General features: G+C 34.4%; 3 protein-coding genes across 5 annotated transcripts in view; 1 reads left to right on the top strand and 2 right to left on the bottom strand.

Annotated features, from left to right (window-relative positions):
• LOC117208983 (beta-1,4-galactosyltransferase galt-1) overlaps positions 1-19,051 on the top strand; it is a 167,718-nt gene extending 148,667 nt beyond the window's left edge. For both annotated transcript variants that reach the window (XM_033450534.1, XM_033450533.1), the window contains 5 exons: positions 5,088-5,293; positions 11,162-11,363; positions 12,191-12,418; positions 15,653-15,963; positions 17,210-19,051. In XM_033450534.1, coding sequence (XP_033306425.1) covers positions 5,088-5,293; positions 11,162-11,363; positions 12,191-12,418; positions 15,653-15,963; positions 17,210-17,717 — 1,455 coding nt within the window. In that variant the 3' untranslated portion in view covers positions 17,718-19,051. The remainder of the gene's footprint in view (positions 1-5,087; positions 5,294-11,161; positions 11,364-12,190; positions 12,419-15,652; positions 15,964-17,209) is intronic.
• Positions 19,052-19,205: 154 nt separating this feature from the next.
• On the bottom strand, positions 19,206-22,118 carry LOC117208984 (clusterin-associated protein 1). 2 transcript variants are annotated; one of them, XM_033450536.1, is made up of 6 exons: positions 22,036-22,118; positions 21,195-21,391; positions 20,430-20,828; positions 20,091-20,329; positions 19,838-20,016; positions 19,206-19,632 (listed from the first exon to the last, which is right to left on the bottom strand). In XM_033450536.1, exons 2-6 carry the CDS (start codon positions 21,378-21,380, stop codon positions 19,364-19,366), a joined length of 1,272 nt encoding a protein of 423 aa, XP_033306427.1. In that variant the 5' UTR covers positions 21,381-21,391; positions 22,036-22,118; the 3' UTR covers positions 19,206-19,363. The 2 variants fall into 2 exon arrangements, with proteins under 2 accessions (XP_033306427.1, XP_033306426.1); XM_033450535.1 differs by lacking the exon at positions 22,036-22,118 and adding an exon at positions 21,470-21,555.
• On the bottom strand, positions 22,046-23,158 carry LOC117208985 (peptidyl-tRNA hydrolase ICT1, mitochondrial-like). The gene is made up of 3 exons (XM_033450537.1): positions 22,913-23,158; positions 22,473-22,661; positions 22,046-22,382 (listed from the first exon to the last, which is right to left on the bottom strand). Exons 1-3 carry the CDS (start codon positions 23,066-23,068, stop codon positions 22,122-22,124), a joined length of 606 nt encoding a protein of 201 aa, XP_033306428.1. The 5' UTR covers positions 23,069-23,158; the 3' UTR covers positions 22,046-22,121.
• Between the last annotated feature and the right edge of the window lie 1,345 nt (positions 23,159-24,503).

Below are 24,503 nucleotides of genomic sequence, written 5' to 3'. Positions count from 1 at the left end.
GTTTCGTTTAGGATAACAGAGGTGGTTTAATGAATATAGCACTGTATTAACACTAATAAATTAACGTTTATTTCAACAACTTATTAACTAGAAAGATATAAATGGAACAACAAAAGAAATGTAACTACGTAATGCGCGATATAAGATATGTATTGACTGTTTGGCTTCTCGAAACGTTCTGCCCGCCCTTCGATTTGTTAGTTTTTTCTGGAAGGCGACCCCCACTACGTTCGGATCACGCCACATTCTTTTACGCCAGATAAAATAACGGCCACGAATCGACGTTTCTGGAGGTCGCTCTGCTTAATGAACCATGCGCTTGCCACTACAATGTTTGTTTGCCGGGCAGCCGCGACGATCCGTCCGCGACATTATAGTGCCGCGACCGACAGTTAAGAATATGATCTATGGCAAGCCGCATGGCGTAACAACGGGTCTTTCGAGACTCTATGCCTTATATTACTTACGTTGATGACTTCGTGGCCGAGTTTTGAGAGTTCGTATTTGAGTTCGTCTATGTCTGCTGAGTGGTAGATGTTTCGTAGGACCACCCGGAAAGGCCTTTCCTGTTTGAGTTGGTAGGTGTGGAAGTTGGCGTTCAGGGTCCTAAGTATCTTGGTGAGTTTTCTGTAAGCTTCTGTGTTCCTCGGCAGTATTTTTACTTTATTGTTATTTATCTTTAAGTTGTAGTCCTCCTTGGAGATATCTCTCTCTAAGGACTTGATCATTGTTTGTATGTCGATGACGTCATCCACAAATATTGGTGGGGGAGGGGGGATTCTCTGTGCTTGTGGGTTTGGCGGCGGGTCTGCGATTTCCATGGCGTCGTTAGTGGATTGCAATACGGCGAACCTGTTGTGAGTGTTTACTTGTATCGTTGATTGTTCGTTCCGGGTGCCGTTCATGTCTGGTTTTGATGTTTCTATTTTCCGTTTCTTTGTAATATTAGCATCGTTGGTGCGGAGAGTTCTGCTACACTTCTGCCACGGAGGAGGTAGCGCGGGGTAGTTGCGAGTCTGCTCCGGAGAGCCTGGTCGCGATTGCTGGGCCATCATCGAGCCAGTTAATTCAAAATGAATAACTAGTCGTGAGGCTATGAGGCTAGTATTCGGGTTGGGGTTAGGTGCGTGGGATTTTCTTCTCCCTAAAGGGTAGGAAACACTTGGCTGTGTTCACTTTCGACGGTTGGGCGACACGTGTTGTTTTCGGATTACACTGGGCACTAGAGATACGTCTGCACGCTTTGGCACTCCACAGCGAACAGCGACAGTAAACATTCCAACGGTCTCTGTCCCGTAGCTCGCCACACGCAAACCCTATTCTTCGACTAAGATGATTGCCAGATGTCGATGCGTTTCCGCAGTACATGTTCAGCTAGCCCAAGGGCCCGTTATAAATCTTAAGATTTAGCCAACTAAAGTCCTTCAAACAGACAAACAGTCTTTGTCCCAACTATAGGGGAGACCTATTTTTCAACGAGTGGCGTCTCCCACTGGCAACTTTCCCTCGAGGGCGGCTAGCATCTTTTTCTAACCACCGATATGGAGATTGACCAATTAGCAGCAACGCCAATTTCCCTTACTTTCTGAACGAAGGCTTTTCTCGACGAATCCGATGATCTCTTGTCTTTAGACACACCCCGCTATAGTTTTCCTCTGTGGCATCATCGGGACGGGAAAGTCATTCTCTCTCGCGATCTCGAAAAGAGTAACCCCTTACGACCAGTGAATTTTGTGAGCACGTTCATCTATCATCCCGTCGACCGCGGATTCGTTATTGAACCTAGGATCATTGTCATTAGTTTCTCGAGTACCTAACTACCACGGTTACTTGTCCGGTTCTATAATAATCGTATTTGCACTAGTCAATGTCTTCTCTATTGCATAACGACAACGTGTAACCCAAACGAAGATTCGTTTCACGCCCCTAACCCTAATTCTAATGTCCGCTCCGACATATATATATGTCGGGTTTACATTATTATAGAGCCGGACAAGTAACCGTGGTAGTTAGGCACTCGAGAAACTAATGACAATGATCCTAGGTTCAATAACGAATCCGCGGTCGACGGGATGATAGATGAACGTACTCACAAAATCTAAGTCGGATGCGTGATATTCACTGGTCGTAAAGGGTTACTCCTTTCATCAGTGAGATCGCGAACGAGAATGCCTTTCCCGTCCCGATGATGCCACAGAGGAAAACTATAATGGGGTGTGTCTAAGGATACGGGATCATCGGATTCGTCGAGAAAAGCCTTCGTTCAGAAAGTAAGGGAAATTGACGTTGCTGCTAATTGGTCAATCTCCATATCGGTGGTTAGAAAAAGATGCTAGCCGCCTTCGAGGGAAAGTTGCTAGCGGGAGACGCCGCTCGTTGAAAAATATGTCTCCCCTATCTTCCCGTAGTTGGGACAAAGACTGTTCGTCTGTTTGAAGGACTTTAGTTAACTAAACCTTAAGATTTATAACGGGCCCTCGGGCTAGCCGAACATGTACTGCGGAGACGCATCGACATCTGGCATCATATCTGAAAAATAAAAAGGATATTAAGATGTAATTGTTTGTAGACATGTAGAGATTTTTGGGAGGGTGTTGAAGTGGTTATCAAGAAAAAACTCTACATGATCTGTTTAGTCTTCTAGTTGTTTTTTTGTAAGAAATTAATTTGCATGGAAAAGAGAAAGGCGGCTGGCAAATGTACTTGTGAAGGCATTGACAAATTAATTTTCAGATATTTACGACAAGAGTTAGAAAAATTAAGAGATAATTTGTAAATTTGAGAAATTTGTAGGGATGTAGAGTTTTAGGGAAGGTGTTGAAGTGGTTATCACTTTTAAGAAAACTATATCTTTTTAGTTTTCTCAAGCACTGAAGCCATCGACAGCGTATAGACAAAAGACTGCGACGAAGACAGACCATAAACAGTAGACAGGGGACGTTGGCTTCGGTGTTTTCAGTTATTGGGTAACACAGCTAGTGTCACGTAAAATAACACAAAAGAACAACAACAAAAAAAAAAAAATAGAAAAAAAGAAACTTTATTTTTCTTCTAACATAATTCACAATTTTTACTTCCGAGCTCTAGGCGTAACTTTTTAAGACTGACTCTTACAACTCGACTTCCGATCGGATTCGGTTATTTGTCTTTTGTCACCCCTCAATATCCCCACTATCCTTGAGTTTGTTAGGCATCCGCGATCGCCGCCACGCACGCCTTCTCCTCGAATATTGAGTGCCGCTCCACTGAGTGCCTCCACATCTTTATCTCCGATTTTAAAGTGAGCCGGTCGTGACAGCGGCCTGGTTTCTGATGTGGATTGACGTTACACTAGCGTGCGGATCTGGACCAGCTCAAATTGTATTCGTACTTATAATTACACTTCTATTCTATATATATGTCGGAGAAGCGTCAGGAATAGGGTTGTGGGCGTTTGATAGATCTTCATTGGAATTGGCCATCGCTGTGTTATAACGAAGGTACGGCCTGGTAATACGAGTATGGATACTACCGATTCGACAATCAACCGCGGTGGTTGTGCACTTGCGATACTAGTTACGTTGGTCTTGGGTTCGATAACGAATCCACGGTCAACAGGATGATAGATGAACGTGCTCACAAAATCTAAGTTGGACGCGTAATATTCACTGGTCGTAAGGGGTTACTCTTTTCGTCGATGAGATCGCGAGAGAGAATGAATTTCCGTCCCGATTATACCACAGAGGAAAACTATAATGGGGTGTGTCTAAGGACACGAGATCATCGGATTCGTCGAGGATGGCCTTCGTTCAGAAAGTAAGGGAAATTGGCGTTGTTGCTAATTGGTCAATCTCTACATCGGTGGTTAGAAGAAGATGCTAGCCGCCCTCGAGGGAAAGTTGCTAGTGGGAGACGTCGTTTGTTGAAAAATAGGTCTCCTCTATCTTCTCGTAGTTGGGACAAAGACTGTTTGTTTGAAGGACTTTAGTAAGCTAAATCTTAAGATTTATAACGGGTCCTCAAGCTAGCTGTACATCTACTGCGGAGACGCATCGACATCTGGCAATCATCTTACTCGAAGAATAGGGTCTGCGTGTGGCGAGCCACGGGACAGAAACCGTTGGAATGTTTACTGTCGCGTGTCGCCACGAATATTTCCTTTAAGGAGAGCTATAGAATTACTCCATATCTTTGCTAGGCAAAGCGTTCATCCCGTGACCGCGGCTACGTTCGGCGACTGACTGTCGCCTCGAGCCCAAGCTCATTATCACAACTCTCGAACAAGTACAATCGGATTGAATAACTACAATTGTTCAATTACAGACTCCGGTGTTCTTTCATCTCCGACATATATATACTTTTTCGTTGATCTACATAATCTGTCCTTTTCCTTTACGTGAAGTATTCACAACACTGTTTCATTTAACACTTAACCCACTGTCAAGATTTTACTTTCCCTTCAGAGAAAGAGAGAAGCGACATATTTCTTTGTAACGTAACTATTCTTAGCTTAATTTAGCTTTATTTAGGCGAATCGGTCGTCAAAAATTACCAAGTAATAATATTCAATAATTATCACGTGGCGCAGTACCCTTCCTTGCAGCAATAAATGCTCAATAATAACAAAAACTCAATACTTGTGTAAACAGTGCTGTTAAAATAATCGACGAAACGCAACTGACACATCAATAGCAATAAAAAGTTTAACGAATCAAAGTAAAAGAAACTGTCACAAAATATCATCATAACATATTATTAACATAAGAACTATACAGTATCAACTTTTAGCGCATATATGAATTTATCGCATATAGCTAATTACATAATTAAAAATGATATAATGAAAATAAATAGATATGCACATAAAAATAAACATGTTTTCATTTCAATAAAAATCAATACTTTATTGGAAATACTTGCGTGTGCAAAATCTTAAATCCGTCAATAATAACGTACGTATTACATAATGAAACAATCTCAAAATTATGTCAAATAATAATTTATCGAAAAATAGAGATTGGAAACGTCTCTAATTCCCTTCTACGAAATAGCATCCTCGGTCAAGATATATACACAGTAGCGATTAAACGTCCTGTTGGCTTTCACAGGCTGAAGATTACATTGGATTGAAGGGCAGCTTCGACGATCATATCGGATTATTGATGCGTGGGGAAGACGGAGGACAGAAGACCGCGATACAACCGGACCCGAGAGGTTTACCGAGCTTACCACCCAACTTGGAAGCTCGTCTACCACAACTCGATCAGAGTTTGAGGATCACGCACGCCGAATGGTTGCCAGTCACGAAGACTAAGTGTGTTCACGATTTGATAAGGCTTTTTGAATATTTATTGCAGATAATTATTCACGTTTAATGCCAATCGATTATTTTATTGTTAGTCTATAAAAATGTGCCGCTTACACTTATATTGCTTTCTATTAAATATTATTGAGGCTAAATCATTTTTCAAACCAAGTTCGTGCACGTTTAATTAATTTCTGTTAATCTCCAATTTAGGAATTTAATATTATTTTATGCGACCAGCTAGGATATTTAAATTTATTAAAATTAACTTCGGTTACTTTTTACTTTCAGAAGTCCATTTCTTTAAGCTATTGGGAAGATCAACTTTTATTAATTATTGATAACAAAAAAAAATATTTCTTTCATGTTTTTGTAAAGAACGTACGATGCACTAAAATTACTGCTAATTTTTTCGAACGTAATTAGTTAATTAACTTCTTACGCATGCCGGTTTGCAAATAATCGATAATACAAATAAACGAAATCAGTTTCCTTTTTTATTAATTGACTAATACTTTTTCATTGAAAATGATGATGGTAAAAAATAATTTATTTTATCAAAGGAACAAGTTAAAAGCAAACAGGTTTATTTGCTTATGTTACGTATATTGTAATCTTGCGTAATTAATTATTAATAATCTTCTCCTTCAATAACAACATTTCCTGTTTTGGAAATTTTAGGTATTCGCGATGAATCGGTGAAATATAACATAGTAGATCCATTATGTCTTCATATTTTTCTTTCGTTTTTGGCCTCTCATTTGCATATAATGAAGGTTACCGTGAATTACAATATAACTTTGACGTTCCCCTTCTCGATGGAAAGTCTAATACAAGAAATTCCGCTTCAAGATTCATTGATGTTTCGCAAAATATTTTATATGTGGTATTACCACACCCCATACTTGAGCCTTTATTTAATGATATAATGTAAAAACATGTAATTATTATTTTTCCACTTTTTCACATTCTCTTTCACGTTTCTCTTAATTTAAAAAAAATTGGAAATTTTTTTATCGGAAATAATTGTCCAGGTAGCTAAGATAAAATCTGAAAAAATCTTTGTCTTCCAATGTGTTTCAGTGTATATTATAATCAGATGACAGTTAAAGATTAAAAGTAAAAAGTAAAATATCTAAATTAAAAAATTCAAAAGATGTAGTTTTATTCAAAAATGTACTAAAAGAAAGAATATAATTTTCTGAATAAGGTTCATTCAATAGTGATTGAATGTAATAATAATATACAGAATGAGTTCATTCGTTGAACTCATATTATTAAAAGTAAGATTGTGACAGGCTCCTATTGGTTTAGTTTCAGTGTTTTCAAAATTTTTACGCTTTCAGACACTCTCTATTTGATTAAGTAAATTTCGGATTCATGATCATCAGATGATTGCCTTACTTCCCTTCGTTTAAAATGTCTTCGTTTAAGAAATTCATCCAAGAGAACAGAAAAGATATTGGTGCCTTCACTTTTCGATCTGCTCATTCCAACATTTCTCAGAAACTCATCTCTTTCCTTGCCTCATTTCGTTTCGACCCAGTTGACTTGGCCCATCTCTCTCGTGTATTCTTTCAACAGGGAGTTTTCGCAGCTACTTTTAATTTCTTTTTCATATTCTACAACTCTGTCTTCCATTTCTATACATATTTTTCTTATTTGCTTTTCCTCTCTTATTAGATACCCTGGAGGGCACCTGTTTAACCTTAGTATTCATTTGATATATCTTTCCTGCACTACTTCCATCTCTTCCCTTTCCTTATAGCCTCAGATACCCGCTCCGTATATCAGAATACTTTTGATCATCTCATTAAACATTAACATTCCCGCACAGAAGTTATCGGCAAATTTTCTTTCTCCGATTCTCCGGATCCGCGCCATTGCTACTGTCGCTTTTCTACACACGTCTTTTACCACTTTTTCGCTTTCTTTACACTTCCAAATCCATTTCTGCGTGTTTTCTGAACATTATGATCGTCGATTTATTCGAATTCAATTCCGGTTCCTTTCTATCAAAAAATATTTCTAGATACTTCAATATATTTTCCACTTCCTTCCGAGTTATCATCATGACTGCTGGATGATCTGCATACGCGAGGATGAATATTTTCTTCGTTCCTACAATAGTTTTTTCTTCTTGCGTTCTTTTCAAGTAGTCGTCTATCTCCGATATAAATATTGCAAACAATAGCGAGCTTAAGCAGCAGTCTTGTCTTAGGCCTTTTCTGATCCAGAACGCTCCTGTCCTTGAATTTTCCCACCTGTACTCTATTTTTTGCTTCTTTATAGATTTCTTCGATTCTTTTCGCTAACGTTAGATCCATTCTTTTACCTCTCATGTTCTGCCACAGTTTTTTCCTGTTTACCGTATCTTCAAGTTTGCTAAACATATACATAGCACGCTTCTTTTTATCTTAATTCTTTTTGCTAATGCGGTTTTCAGTATGAATATGTTGTCTATGCAGCTTCTATCTTCTCGGAATCCAACTTGTGGATCCGGCAATACTTGAAATATTTCTACTTCGATTTATTTCCTTAATCTACTTTCTAATATCGAATACAGTAAATTTGACATCCGCTGTCCATTAACGTTATCCCCCATAATTTTTAACGTCTTTCTCACAATAGAAAAGTCTCATCGAACCTTCAGACGATACTTCTCCTTTCCATACTTTATTGATAATTTCCTTAAATCTTTCTTTGATTTTCTCTGCTGCGAACACGCAGGCCTCGCTTTTCAATGTTCCTCCTGTTGCTTTCTTCTTTACCGAGTTTACCGATAACCACTCTCGATTTCTTCCTATTTCTCTTCAGTTCCGCTTTCTTCTTCTTTATCCACTCGTATTTTCTTTATCCATACGTATCTTCTGCTCCTACCATATGCATGAAACGATGTTTCTATTCTGATAATTCTATACTTTTCCGGGAATTTCACCTCTTTTTTTCTTTCTTGTATATACATACGTCTCTATTTCTTCCTGGTACTTAATTTCCATTACTTTTATTGTTTTCTTCTGTTCTTGTTTTCCTGCTCCTTCTGCCTTTTCTTTACGTAGCTTGCCGTGTCTTTGTTTCTCCTCTCTGTATTTGACTTCGTTTATCTTATCCTGTTTCCACATTACCGCTTTATTTATCTTTTTTCTACTAAGCCTGCATTCTTCATCCCATCATCATCCTGTTTCCTGGGTTTTATCACGCTTCTCGATCTTCTGTTTGTTGATTGCCTTTTTCATCTTCCCTGTGAGTCCGGGCATTGCTCCCTGCACTACGTCGTTTTCAAAATTTCCTTTTTTTCTTGTGCTTCCTCGTAAATCTGTATCCCTTCTTCATTCCAATTGTCTACCTCTATCTCTGTCTCCTCTTCTACCATGTCCTTAGTTCTGCAATGTCGGCTGCGATTTCTATTTCTGACGGCCAATGATCTGACCCAATTTTTGTTCTTACTTCTATCCTTTCTACTTTATTCCGCGTGGCTATATTTATTATTCCCTAGTCTATTATCAAGTAGCTGTTTCCTCTGTCGAATGTCCATTCACTCGTTGTATTACCTGTTTTGTTTCCATTTATTATACCCCATTCGTTTCTTTTTCTACCATCCGCAGTAAGTGTTCTCCTTGTTTATTATCCGTCTTATCCTTGAATCGTCTTAGTTTTGTATTTTCTTGTCCATCCCAAAAGAGTTCTCCATTCTTTTCGATTCTTGCATCGAAGTCGCTTCCAATTGAGTTATCAATTTCTGTCTTCCGTCAACTCTTCTAAATCTTCTAATGATCTCCTTTCGTCAGATCTGTTATGTGCGAATTCCATCATCGTTGGATGGATCGTTCTACCTTGTTTGCGCTTTTCCGATCTATCGCTTTATTCCTGTGAACATTCCACCTATTGCTGTCACTTCTATTTTCATTTTATATTCTTTTGTACGCCGTGTCACCTAAACTTCTGTTAACCTATGTTCCACTTCTTCCCAATCTGTTTCTTTGAATCCTGTTTCAGGAAGGTTTACCATATCGGATTTATTTACGTAATTCCAGAAATCTTCGATCCTTTTGACAAATCCAGCCACCTGGCAGGATAATATTTACAGGTTTACTTTCTCGTGTTTTTCTTATTCTTTTGATTTGCCCTGTTACGTTTTTATATTTTCTTACCTTTCTTTATCTTTTTCTATCCGTGGTTGAATTTGTATCTCCCTAGTCGGCCTAAACGAAAGCTTTTCTTCGTCTTCTGCGTAAAATTTTTCGCCCTTTAAGTTTTCCGTCCAATTCCATTTGTTCCATTTCTTCTTATTTTCGACATTTTGCTATTTTTACTACTTTGCTTTGTATGTTTCTCTTTATCTTTGTTTTATCACTTCCTATATGCACGTATTTTCTTATCTCCCAGTTTCTTCTTATTTTCCATTATTTTGATTCTGTCTTGTCACTCTTTTGTTCTTGCTTGAATCACTCTATCATCTTCTATCTCTCTTCCTCGTACAACCTCCGCGCTAACTTCCAGTTTGCTTCTTAAAAACTCTTCTACTTCCTCTTCGAGATCCTTTCTTTCCATCCTCATGTCTATTCCTTTCATAGTTTCTGTTTTTTCTCCTTTATTTCCGTCGTAATTTCTATAGTCTTCAGCTGATTTTCCAAATTACTCAGCTTCACTCCTGTTTCCGCGATATCCCCTACTGCTGTTTCTCGCAACTCCACTAGTCGTTTCTCCATTTCTATTGCCTCCATTTCGCTAGCTTCGTTGTTAATTCCGAGCTTTCGAGAATGTTTAAGATCAATTCCGCACAGCGTACCTCGCTGTTAACCCTTTTGGGCCAACGCACCGATACAGCTGACCCTTCCACTACTATCGCGACTCGACTATTGCCCCGAGAAACTTCCAACGTTCGCGAAAATTCTTTACGTGTAAAGTCGTGATTGTACAAAAGAGCGATAAGCGGTAAGCGGTAGAGTCATAATACAAATGACGGCTGAGCGACAGAAAATTGATCAAACCTATAAATTTATTTTCGGTCGCTCTGTTGCTATGCCGCTTAACGCTCTTTTGTATAATCACGACCTAAATAGTCGAGACGAGAGTGTTTTTAGGTCACCTTTTTATACGTGGCTGAATTTTTCGTAAGATCCCCTATTCATCATATATTTTACTATAAAATTGAATTCAGTTCTGGCATGAGAAGTCTTGAAATTATATTTAAAAAAGTTGTTGAGTAAAGGAAACTAGAGGAAATTAAGACAGAGGAAGTATTTACTCTTGCACATTCTCTTTATTTTTCTTTATTGCTTTCCCTGTTACACGTTTCACAATAATAAATTTCATGATAATCTTATTTCTCCCATAACATTTCACGATTCCGTGCGATAGATTGCGATATATTATAGAGTATTATGCGTAATTATACTAATTTACTGTTACATGCAGTGGCTCACGAGAGTTCTCAAACACTCGTGATTATTATCGATAAATTTTGAAACAAATCTGAAAATATGTATAGAAACTATAACAAATTTAGTGCAAATTTCGTGGAAATTATAAAAGTATTTAAATAGTCAATTATTTATTATATGAATAAGCCTTAATATTCAGTGGAACTATATTTAACACTTATATACTTAAGATGACTGCTATTCATGCTATTCCAATTTTTTATTGAATATATTTTTATAGTAAATATTTTGTAATAACTTCTATATATATACATTTTTAGGCTGGTTTCAAATTTGATCGATATAGTCATGGCAGTCGTGTAAATTTTTTTTACAGTGCTAATAAGATTTCAAAATGCTTTATACGACACATACTTTCGCAAGCCAATGTAATTGTATATAGCACGAGTTGATCTGATTCTAAAAGGATGATATTTCTTTTTTCAATTCTCAGATTCAAATTCTTTGTATACTCAGCGTACTTCGATAACAGGGTTGGTGGCACGGGCGCACCAACAGGTAAAAATCAAGGAATGGTTCGCATAATAAGCGCAACAAAGACAAGAGGACCAGAGCGCGTTTGGTGTAGACTTTGGTATCGACCAAAGAACGGAGGCAACGTAACAACTTCCGTAACGGTAGCTGCTAAAGTGAAGGTGCGTTAAGCAAATGAAGAAAATGGAAAATAAACTGTAACGTCTATAACGTTGCCTTTGGAACAAGATCAATTATTACAAAACAAATAGAACAAAATATACATAGCATGGTCCGCAAATCAGTCAGCACGATATTTTTATCCCGGTTCAGATAATTCAACGAAATAATGTTTCCAGTGGAAATTTATTGGTATCGGGGGAAGAATTTACTGATGTAAAAGGAGAACAATTTTTATATTGTTTAAAGAGCGCTGTGTATTAGGTTAAACAGTAAGCTCGTTCGCTTCCTTTTGAAAGAACGCGTCAAATGTTATACTTGTATATAAAATCTATTTGATCAAAAAGTAGCTTATTTATTACATCTCTAAATCCGCCCGAATACGATCAGGAAAGTATATCGTGCTATATAAAAAATACAAAGTGACTGTCGTTTTGTATTTAAAAAATGACACTTTTGAAATCTCTTTTTACATCTGCTGTTCGAAATATTTTTTGTTAAATCTGTCATAATCAGCTGAAGTATCATAAAAGTTCAAAATAAAAAGAATTGAGAAAAGCTAGAGAAATTAACTTCCATAAAAGTAAAATACCGTAGCATGCAGGTAGAAGCTGACGCTTTACGTTACTTTGCATAATATTCATCCTTTTTTTTCTTAGTGTCTCGAACCAGTTTTTACCCACCCCATATGTTGGATAAATTAGAGGCAACACACTTCGACTTGCTCGTTGCTTGTAATTTCCGTTTTCCCGGGAGAAAGCTCGTTGACGCAAGCACGCGGCATGCTCTTCGATAAAGCTAAAGTGGTTATCCTTGATCGTTTTGATAGGTGATCAGAGAAAATTGGAACTTGAAGTACAGTGCCTGCTTTGTGATTTGCCCGCTACCGAAAGATTCGCCTACGTCTGATAGAGTACCGGAAACCGTGAGCGTTGTAGCCAGGCTCAAAGCAGCACCGACGAATCGTATCCTCGTACAGAATCGGCCCGAGACTAGGACGAAGGACAAGGAACTGTTGGCCGTTTGCGTGAAACCACTACATTACGATTACGACAGAGTAAGTTCGAAAGGTACATGTTGAGAATTCACTTGACCCGTTGATTGTCACGCAAATTTTGTATACTTCAGTCTTGCAGACGCCATACAGCGAAATACGCTACATCAGAAAATTAAACTCTTGCAAATTATAGTATTATATTTGACAACTTCTTCTAACAATGTTATCGAAATCGTTCTGATTGTTGAAAATTTGTTAGCTCATGGAATTTATTTTAATCATTCTGAAATATTTAGTAACGTAAACCAATTATAACCAGCGTTACGATCAACGTGTTCAAACTGTGATGATTTCCGTGCTGAGTTATGTTTGAGACTTGCAATAATTTGCAACTTTACCAAGGGAACCCTTAGTTTTCTAATCGAAAACCTTCAAACCAAATTCAAGGAATAAAACGACTGCAGCTTAACATAATTCGGCTTAAGTGATTTGTGCGTAAGAAAGGCTTACAATTGGGGTAGAATTATAGTGAGTAGTGAGATGTGTGTTCTGACGACGATCTAAAAATAAAGTATGAATTTACATGAATATCCACAATCTATTCGTAAGAATCTATTTATTTCTTTATTTGTTCTTTTATTTGTTTATTTGTATTCGAATGATAGTTTAATCAGAATAAGTATCTACTGCAACTACAGCTATGGACGGTACATAGTATAAATACAAAGTGACAGGTACCAAAGAGGAGCTAAAGGATCAAAGTCGCAATAAAGCCTACTCGTGCAATACGTTCATTCTTCTCAATCCTCAAATCTTTGTTTAAAAGTCAATAAAGAGAAATTAATTCTAGTCGATTTCAGTTGTTGGAAATATGAATATGATATAATTTATTTCTAATAGGAATGGTAAAGAATATAAGACCCACAAATACAAGAATGGTTATATCCAAGGTACTAGAAATCCCAGTGACAAATCAAATCATCTCCCACGGTTAACGAGTTAACCTACTGGACCAGTCTATGCAGTCTGCCTTATGCAAATGACAGGATCGTTTCATCAAACGAGACTCTATCGTAATCTGACTGTTTAACTTTTACTTGAAGAGCTGCCTTCTTTATTTCGTTGTAGATGGTAATTACTCTCTATTAGAAGTTGATGGCGTCGAGTCACGACAAAAGCGTGCTTAGCCGATAGAATATAGACGTATGAATTAAGCCTATCGTTCACTTAACTAACAACTTATGTATTGGGCTAGCAGTAATTGTCGCACACCTAAAGTATTTTAATACGACTTTTGGAAAATTTAGATTAATTAATAATATAATAATAAATGATATAATAGTAAATAATAGTAATCTAGATTTTCAAAAAATCGATTGTTCGATCGGTATTTTATGTCCTGCGATCCAATATACATAGAATGATGTACGAAAGCTCTTGATCAGATAGATTCTTCGTTTTATAATCTAAAAACGATATTTTAACGTTCTATCTGTATACTGGATCGTTTTCGATCGGTAATTTCAAGTAGTTTCTTATTTTATTTATATCTTTGTTTAAATTTTGCTTTGCTTAAAGAAATTAAAGTAACAAACAATAAAAACTGTTGAATGATATTCTGGAAACTTGAAAAAGGTAGGTAGCGTTCAAATATTTTCGTGAACCAGTGCATACATACATGTATAACAGTGCACTAATGTATAATATGTTAAAACTTGTTTAAATATCACTGTTAGAATATAAATTGAAAAATCTGTCTGGCCGAAAATCTTTTCACAGTATTGTGCGCATGGAAAATAAAAAAGAAATAAAAAATTTGCTCAAACTACGAGAGTAGCTAAAGTGATAAAATTGGTGAAATTATTGTTATATTACATTATATTTTATTTTTATCATTAAATTTTAATTGTCGAATACTCATGAATGCAGGTATACTAGATATTGAAAGAACGTCTACGCATGTGAATCCCTAACTGATAACAATAAAAATAATAGAAGAAGGTGATACTGAATACATAAGAGTGTATAATTAAGAATCGATATCTATTATCTTTTCATTATCATATGGATAGTACAATTCGGCTGCCAGCTATAGAATAACTACTTCATTGCCATAATGCGAGCACACAATCAGTGTATGTACATAATCGTTACCTGATAAATAAAATATTCATGTCGAGAATGCTGCCACTGTCGAGGCGATAGAAAGCAAGATAGTATACTGTTAAATTTGTTCAGATTAGTCAGATTACCTTATTCAAACGATTTAAATTTAACCAACTTTAAACCAGTTTACCGATGTAAATCCATTATCTGCTTGATTTGAAATATCCTTTTAGGTTTCTACGTTGATTCTTATTAATCAAATCTTTCGATTTCGAATCACCTGCATTCAAGTATGTAAATACCATTTGCCAATGTGAACCTGTTATTTTGCTCGACTAAGATACTTTACAACGTGCGGGTAAAATTAAACACACCTTAACTATTCTTTAACATGAAAAGAACAATAGTTGCTAAATAATATAATATTTTCTCTAATTACGTGCTTGTTGATATTGGCTCCTCAAATCGAGTCCACTCTAATGGTATACTTATACCATTTTAGCTATTCGTTTTTCAATAGATACTCAAACAAAGTCAGCTTATTTGAATGCAAAGGATTTCACATTAACGCATTTACGTGTTCATTAATATAGTAACTTAGAGCAAAGTGTTCACTATAGATCATTTAGTCCTTATGCGTTTTTATAATATATTTAATAATACAGTATAAGTTTAATACAAATCCGTATCTGGTATTATCTTATTTTACAAAACGTGTCGGTTACATGCTCGTTTATTAGGTTGTGTAGGTTAAAGTTAAATCTAAATTAATCTTCACTGTATATATTACGCTGGTAGCAAATGTGTTAAGGAACTTGACACACACTCATACGAACGCAATTTTGAAGTCAAACAACTTCATCAATCTTAATCAGAATTTGTAAATGTACGAGTAGGTTTCTGGACAGTTATATATTATAAAGTAAATCTTGCATGAAATTTCAAATGCTTTTAGAGTTTACAGCGCTTAATAGAAACGGTGAATTCATTTATATTTAAACTACATATAGCAATATGTAAATTGTAAATATACAGGGTTTAACTGAATGAGATGTACAAGCATTCATGTGGACAATAACTGAATTTTACGATGATTAAATTAAAGTAAAGAAAAGAAAGAAATAAGTAGAAAAAACATGTTACTTTTAGTCGTGACAGTAAAAATGTTAATGAGTGCAAATTTTCTAGGTGTTACAGCTAATAGAGTTCATTGAGTTATACAGACTGCTTGGCGCTAGCCATGTGACTCTATACAACGACACGGTTGGCACGGAGGCTGGATGTGCTCTTAAGTACTACGAAGCTAAAGGTCTCGTGACCGTGTTACCTTGGCATCATTTGGACATGATTTCGCAGCGAGAAATTCGCACGGAGGGACTGTTCGCTGCCCTGAACGATTGCCTTTATCGATCTATGTACAAATACGAATATGTAGCGTTGGTGGACCTCGACGAGTTCATTATACCGAGGCACAACGACACGATCATTGATCTCATTAGGTGAAAATTTGTTAATTTGTTATAATTAAACTTGTGGTTATTTAATTTCTTTATACGTAATGTGTGAATGTGCCAGATGTTTAAAACTAAAATACTAAAATTTTGAACAATGATTAATTAACATACGATCGGAATTAAATGTAATTTTATACAACTAACTGCGTTCTTCTGGTCAGTTTCGACTCAACTATATGTTTCTAAAGAGTATCTCAAACTCAAACAAGACATGAAAAAGTTTTGATTAGTATGCATGATCTTTTGTTACAGCATCATATTACATATTTTCTTCGTCCCTTACAGATACTTTTTAGAATAAAATTGAAACACATATAAAACTTTTTAAATAAACTAAATTAAACTTAAATGGAGAAATCTAAGAGGGAAATATTTAATTACAAAAAAAATAGTTATTAATATAAAAACAGATTGGTGTAAAGATTCGTTTTTCACTTTCATAAAAAATATTTTGTGTGTGTTTCTGCCATTCAAACACAATATTCACATCTGTAAATTATGACTCGTATGAAATATGTAGGAATATCTGCATTGAAAAAAAAACACTCTGTTTCAGGGAAATTAAAGCATTAAAATTATTACAAGACAAAGTTCTTCAAACTCTCAGATCATATTGATTTTAATGAAATATGCAGATAAATTAATAACCGACAGCACTATATAACGGCCTTTATATTACAACCAAATATATCTATAATATTTTCAATATTTTATTTTACAGTAGTTTTACGATATTTTCTGATACAAAGTCTTATACACGACTCATCGATATCCGTGTACCCCGATTTAGAGACGAGAGATTATTGCTCTATATATTTGTCATAATAATCTAATTGACTCAATTGCTTTTTTTAATAATATGGAGATACTTCAAACATATCAAATTCAAATTTATATGTATAAATTTTATCCTAGATACGTACATTATAATATTGTATATGTACATATTTTATATAAAATTCATGTAATTTACTCATTAGTTGACATTCTTTGCAATCTTAAATGACGTCATTATTTAATGTTTACATTTTATGTTTCTACTAACTACAATAAGTATTTTAATATATTAAAAAATGTAAATGTAATATATTAAAAAATGATACTTTAGCGACATTGTTATAAATAGGCATATAAAGCAATAATTTCTCGAATATCATGGTATTCGAATATCGATAAGAACCACTATATTTTTCAATTAATATAAAAATAAAATAAAAATGTTATATTTTAGATGGATGAGCAGTCGTACAAATACAAAATCCACCGGAGCGTATTCTTTTCAAAACGCATTCTTCTATCTGCAGTGGGTGGACGATCCTTTCGTGATGGCCAGTCGAACTCCCATAGAGGCAGGTTTGATTACTCTGAAGAAAACCAGACGTAGAACAAAACTGCATCCGCACAAGCAACGCTCGAAGTATATTTGCAAGCCGCAAGACATTGTGGAAGCTGGTAATCATTTTGTCTGGGAATTTATTCCGGGGCATGGAACTTTGAACGTTCCATCGGACGCCGCAATTTTACATCATTATCGGGTCTGCGAATTCGGCGGTGATGATTGTATAAAGACTCAGTCGGTAGTCGATAGAACGGCCTACAAGTACAAGGATAGACTGGCCGAAAACGTTGGCAAAATCTGGACAGACCTAAGCACCGATTGTTCGTTACCAAAGTTAGAACCAGTGCCGGCGATGACGCCGCGGATAAAAGCAAGCCCCGTGTTAAAATCGGTCAGGTAGCGAAAGACTATTATCGATACTCTTTGGGATATTAGTAATTTTACTGGTACCCCAAAGGTAGCAAGAACCTATTTCTATAACTACGGTGGCCCGTAGTTTTCCTCTAGCGAAATCCAGTTTCGACTGAGAGAAGAGAATTGCAGAGAAATTCGGGATTTATGGAGTACCATAACACGTTTTTTCTACCTTTCGCGGTCCACGCCTGATAAATCTCGTTTTGGAAACACGGAGAACGGTGCCTGTTTAACAATGAGCCAAATGATGAAATGAAGTGTGGTAGCCGGTAGCATTCTGAAAGGCGCGATGCTCATTCGAAAGCTGACGAATAATATTTTTCTACGTGAGGAAGACTCATGATCGATCGGAAAAATACTTACATGACGAATGACTTTCCCGAGCGATCCTGTATCTCTTACGCTATGGTGCTTCTTTCACGATTTTATACGGTATTATATTTATGTACGAGTTTCCTTTTCGTTCGAACGAAGCCGAGCTGCATGAAACCGACTACCTACATAGTAATAGGAATGTAGAAGTTACCAAGCAGGGCCTATGTTTACGGTCTACATTATCGGCTATAATGTAAGATATCTGATATTACATTGTTGTCTTGTTGATACGTTTCTCTTTCCTTTTTTTGACACCTATAAATCCGCACAACGTATAAAGAAAAACGTACGCATATCCATAGGATCAATACTTATAGTCGTAGTTTATGTATGTATAATATGTATCTAGAACATCTAGTATTTAATCTGATAGTAAACGCGTAGAATGCGAAATGTTTTTAAAATGCCGTTTAAACATAGTCGATTTATATCCGATCGGTTATTGACACTACGAAGAACGTTTCAGTTCTAGGAAGAATTCGTCCGTCTTTTATCATGGATTAATATTAGTTGCGTTTTATTAGTTGCGTTTTACAATTTTATTTGTTGTCGAACTGCCTCGCGAATAGTTTTTATCAGCCCTTTAAAGTGATTTCAGGAAACGTTGTTACATAATAGGAGCTACATTTCAAGAAAAATGTGATTATTAATTGTACTCAGAATGGATGTAACAAAGGAGGAAGTATTACGGTCAGCTAGAGATAAGAGACTACAGATTTGAGCGTTATGACAATGAATATTGCAAACTGTTTCTATTTCTTTCATAATGTCACATTTTTTACGCGCACATACATTTATGTATATATGTGTATACACTGAAGTGTACATACATTTACGTACACAACATGTAGGATAGGTGAATACGTACATGTGATCGGTGCTAAGCCACAATCAACATGCCGTTTGATCATGTTGAGAAAGTTAATAAATATTATACGACGACAATATGTATTTTGATTCCCTTGAAAATATATTTCGTAAATATAAGTCTGGAGTACATGTACAATTATATGAATAATTGAATTTCAAATTATTTAACACGCGTATGTCATATATATACAATAATTTTGTGTGTATATATATATATATATATCTTAAGTATTTTTTACCACCGTCAAAATTATTCGATCACGACGACTAATAATATATTACCTTTTATTGACACCTATTTACAGTTATTGTAAAAATATGCGTATAGAGATCGATAATTACATGGACGGTATATTTTGAAATTTTTGTAATTGTTTTTTGTAATCGTTAAAAATCCTCATCCGAATGATCTAGCTTACTAACGGCTCGTTTTTCTTGTCCAACCTTTAAATCAAAATTCCCAATTTCTGGTCCTTCTACAGAGTCTAGAATATCATCATCATCATCGTCATCGAGATCACCATCGATTAACAAGTCACTGTCACTATCCAGCGAGCCACCACTGTCATTTGATTCTTGAATAGTTCCTCTCTGACGTCCAGACATACTTCCATAAATACGACGCTGTGATATTTGTGTTCTTGATGATCGACCAGCTATTGTATTATAAACATGTTTTAATAGCTATTATATTAATTTTGTTAAAGTTATTACATATTATAACAAGCTCTTAAAAATGTTGAGAAGTTTTAATAGTTATTATACATGTTTTAATAGCTATTATATTAATTTTGTTAAAGTTATTACATATTATAACAAGCTCTTAAAAATGTTGAGAAGAAAACTGCACTATATTTTTACCTGATTTCAATCGACTACTTGGTGTTGTTTTCTCGGTATTTTGTTTTTCTGTATCAGCGAGAGGAGGCGGAGGCTCTTGAAGATTAATAGGTAATATGGAATCATTTCCTTCCATTATACTTTCAAAGTTAGCGTCTTCTGACCTCATTTTTTCTAATTGTTTCCGTGTTGCTTCTTGCCTATTATGAGTTGGAAAACATTATATTATGTTTTCTGCATAGTAAGTATTAATTTTTATTATTTATGTATGTACCGTCTTTCAAATCTTTCTTGTTCTGTCTTAGCTGCATCTTCATACAGATGCTCAAGATATGCAAGATAACGAAATTTTTGAATGTAATCGTTATATAAAACTCTTAATTCAACTTCAAGTTTCTCAAATTCCTCCATGAAAGCTGGGCGTACCTTTCTTAATGTTTGCAATCTCTTTTGGTTTCTATCAAGCTCTGCACGTCGTCTTTCGATTCTTGTATCCAAACTTTGCTCTGTATCCTTTAATCATTACAGAAATTATAACAGAACATTTAGAGATTAGAGAAATTACTAAAGAATATTTTAACGTTCCAAGAATAAAATGACAACGTGGTAATACCTTAACGTTCTCAATTTGTTTTTTGGTATCATCAATTTCTTTATGTACATTTTCTATAACACTTTTCAAGGCCATCTCAATTTCTGTGATGTCAAATTGTCTAGCAACTTTTGAATTACGAATCTCTCTGAGATCAACTTCACGACCTAATAAGTCAAAAAGTGATGCACCAGTAACAGTCAACTGACTGGCTAACTGCCTAGTTGATTTCAATTCATTTACTTTATTGGAAATGTCAAAACTAACTGTACTAAAATTATCATCAGACATTATACTGTTATTAATACTATTATTTTGTGCATCATATAGTAATGTGGCTACTTTTAGTAACTCTTTTACAGCATAACCATCAGCTTGGTATAATTTTTTTGTATTTAATTTGACATTTGTTTTTAAAGCCTGTATTAAAATCATTTGACAATGATAAATTTCAGTATAAAAATATAAAAACAACATAGTATAAACAGCACAATATTAATTCATTAAAAAATACTAATATTATAATACTAAAAAATATTAATTTGCTATTTTTATTTTTTTATAATTTCGTTAATAAGACGTTGATACTTCCGGAGAAACTTAAAATTAAAATTACAAACTAAATTAAGTATCTTTTCTATGCATGCTTAAAAATTAAATAATAATGAAGAAATAAACATAGATGTCAAAAATATAAATTATAAAATTCAATGAAACATTTTATTTTCATATAAAACTAAATATCAAATATAAAACAAAAAAATTAAAAACTGCATGTTTTATTACCATAAATTCAGCAACTGCACGTATTAATGAAATACGCTCTTCTTCGGTATTATGCTCGCTAGATACATCCGCATCTGGGTCAAATCTTTTGAGTAGCCAAACAAGAATTTCAGCAACCAGTGGAAAATTTGGCAGTCGAAAATTTCCAACAGAAATTAATCTAGGATAACCAAGGACTCGCATCATTTCTGTAAAATCTATCAAAAAAATAAATATAATTCTCGTAGAAGCATACGTTATATTGTAACATCTATTTAAAAAAGGTTGTTATGTACTTCTCAAGTCACGAAATGACATTTTTCTTCGAAAGGCAAGTTTTAAATAAATCTCAATACTTTTCGTCCACTTTCGACGTTATGTTTTGATTTACGTTGAGCACGTTGTCAAGGAAACAGAGTTTCATACATTGTATATGTAAGTGTATTATTTTTCTTTGAATCATAGGCTCAAAAGAAGGCCTTTGAAAATATTACTCGAAATTTTGATTCATACATGTTTTCTACTTCTGTTGTAACCAATACATATCAAATTAAAAAATTTAATTGAAATTATAGTAACTAAATCGTAATATATCAATTTTTTAAAAGAATTCCAAGTTTATGTAATGTAATACTTATTTACATATGTACATACGAATAATGGTACATATTGGCATTCAATATTTACATCAGAATGACAATTATTAATTAATTGAATTGTTTTTTTCTAATGTCGATTAAATATAGATTTAAAGAAATTAATAAAAATTAATAAAAGTCAAATTAATAAAAATTAAGAAAGCCACCATCTAATATTAAAAATCACTAATATTCAAAATCATTACTGTTACAATAATACGTACATATATTTTATGATTACACATTTTGTATCATATCTCATTTATTGAAAAGTATATTGTTCTATGTACAATATATAACATAAAGAAGATTAAAAGTCCATAGTAGGAGCTCCTCTAGATTGTTTGATTTCAGAACGTCTTCGTTTTTCAAAAAGCCTTTGTCTTGCTGCTCGAAGATGCTGTTTTCTTTTCATTTCCAAAGTTTCAGGAGGTATTTCTGATGGTGGTTTTGCCACTTCCCATATTATTTCTCTCAATTTTTGAAGAGCATCAGCTAAATTTAATTGTTGAGATCTTGTTAACTCTGACTTGATTATTAAGTAACCCTCTTTAGATAATTTATTTTTATACTGTAATGATATCATTATTTAAAATCTTTCTTATGTGAAATTAATACTTATAGCTGTAAAATTTGTTTGTAGTTGTGAAAAATTACAAACCTGTTCCAATAATTTATTTCTAATACTCTCTGCTAGCCACGTAGCACTTTCTACATGCAACCTTAGATCTACTTTACTATTTGTGCGATTTACATGCTGTCCTCCAGCACCGCTGCTACGACTATAGGTGATATCAAGTTCTTTAATTGGTATATAGCCATCAAATTTAGCATTTGGATCATCAGGAACCTGAGACTGTTATGCAATTATACAGTAGAAATAATTCTTAATCATAAGCCTTTATATTTCATAACGTATAAGATAATTTTTAAAAATTGTTCAGTTAAAGATACATGTTAATTTTATTTTAAACATAAATATAGAAAATATTCCAAACAAGGATTTGAATAAATAATTAAGACATTTCGTACGTGAAATCAACAAAATAAAATGTACAAAATAGTAGATTCTAGTACGTTAATAAATTATAATAAACTTACAAAGGTTGGCGTGAACAGTTTTAAATTGCTTGTGGGATATAGCTTATCAAGAGAAAAAGCACTTTTGTAAGCAAGGGCTCTTCCAAGAATACAAAATTGATTATGCATTATATCTGTCTTAAAAATTCGAGTCCACTGTCTGCTAACAATATTCATTTTGTCGTTTCTTTAAATTTTTAAATCATAACATAACCTATACCGCGGTAATAACAAACGTATCATCTGAAGATTGCTACTAGCACTACAAGTTCCAGAATCGATTCTCACAAAAATTCTTTGTAATATTGTGATATTTCGATTTCAATATATGTTAAGTAATCAGTAAAAGATGCTCTGTTTTGTGCCTATTAACGCAATATTGATTTGATTTATTATAAAAAGTGCATGATATATTAGTGGTTAGTGTCCTGTTTATGCTGATTACAATAAAGCACGTGGTAAGATATTTTAAGTAAGCAACGCCAGTAAGTTTTTCAATGCCTCAGTACTTTTTATAAGTTAAAATCAATTCACTTTATTTCAGTTCTCAATATCATGCTTCAAATGTCCTCGCATCAATAGGATAATCAGGAATGACTAATTTAAAATAATTTAATAATATGCTAAAAACTTATTACAATCTCTTGTATATATGTACACATGTATTGTAAGTATATATACATAAGTATTAATATACAAGGTAAAACTATAAAATTTTACGTAAAATAGAAATCAATTGAGAGAAACAGAAACCAATAGCAACTAACAAATAATAATGAGTAAATCGACGAATTTCGAAATTTGAACAACTCTGTCTCGATGCTTTTGCAGCCTATATTATCATATGGCACTGTTACATTTAAATATTACTTTAGCTAAGACAGTTTGAAGCTTCCTGGACAGATCTGTGTCCAAAGGAAAAAGATTTCCGACATTTCGCCAGCATTGTAGCTGGCTTCAGGATATCGCGCTAATACTTGGAAGATGAAGTAGTATTAAATGTATACATTATTATTAAAGTATTATTAGTAGTATTAAAAGTAGTACCAAACGTAATGTGAATTGCGATAGGAAAGGGACAATTAATATATGAATTAAGGCCTCTCTGATTTTGTTAAGAAACACTCTTGCTTTCGAAAAATGAAAGTAATTTCAATTACCAAGTGTTCACCATTATTCATTTTTTAAACATCTCAATTAGGCATTATTCTTTTCCTAGGTTGTAAAATTGTTGGAATAACAAACTTTTTTTTAAGGTAAAATCTCTCTCGCAATTTTTATTCATAAGGTTCTAGTTTTAAGATTAGTTAGTAATCTTCAAAAAGAAAAACCTCGAAAGTAATGTTTCCAAAACTATAATTTCTGCAACATATTAAATATTGAATAAGTATATTCCAAGAAAATCCCTACAAAACCCATTTTATTCATTCAATGCGTATAAAATTCAACAAGCACTTTTAAACTCACAATACTATCAGATAACGATACCAATAGCTGCCATCGTACAATCATTCTCAATAATATTTAAACTTTGCGACACAGTCGTTTAATTTTTAAATTGTTCACCTTCCGAATAACGAGTCCACTTATGCGCACAGTCAGAAATGTGGCA

This window comes from Bombus bifarius, unplaced genomic scaffold (genome assembly GCF_011952205.1).
Source record: "Bombus bifarius isolate JDL3187 unplaced genomic scaffold, Bbif_JDL3187 scf7180000008165, whole genome shotgun sequence".
In the NCBI taxonomy this organism is placed as follows: domain Eukaryota; kingdom Metazoa; phylum Arthropoda; class Insecta; order Hymenoptera; family Apidae; genus Bombus; species Bombus bifarius.
Note: the sequence above shows the minus strand (reverse complement) of the source record. Positions and strands in the feature narration are given on the sequence as shown.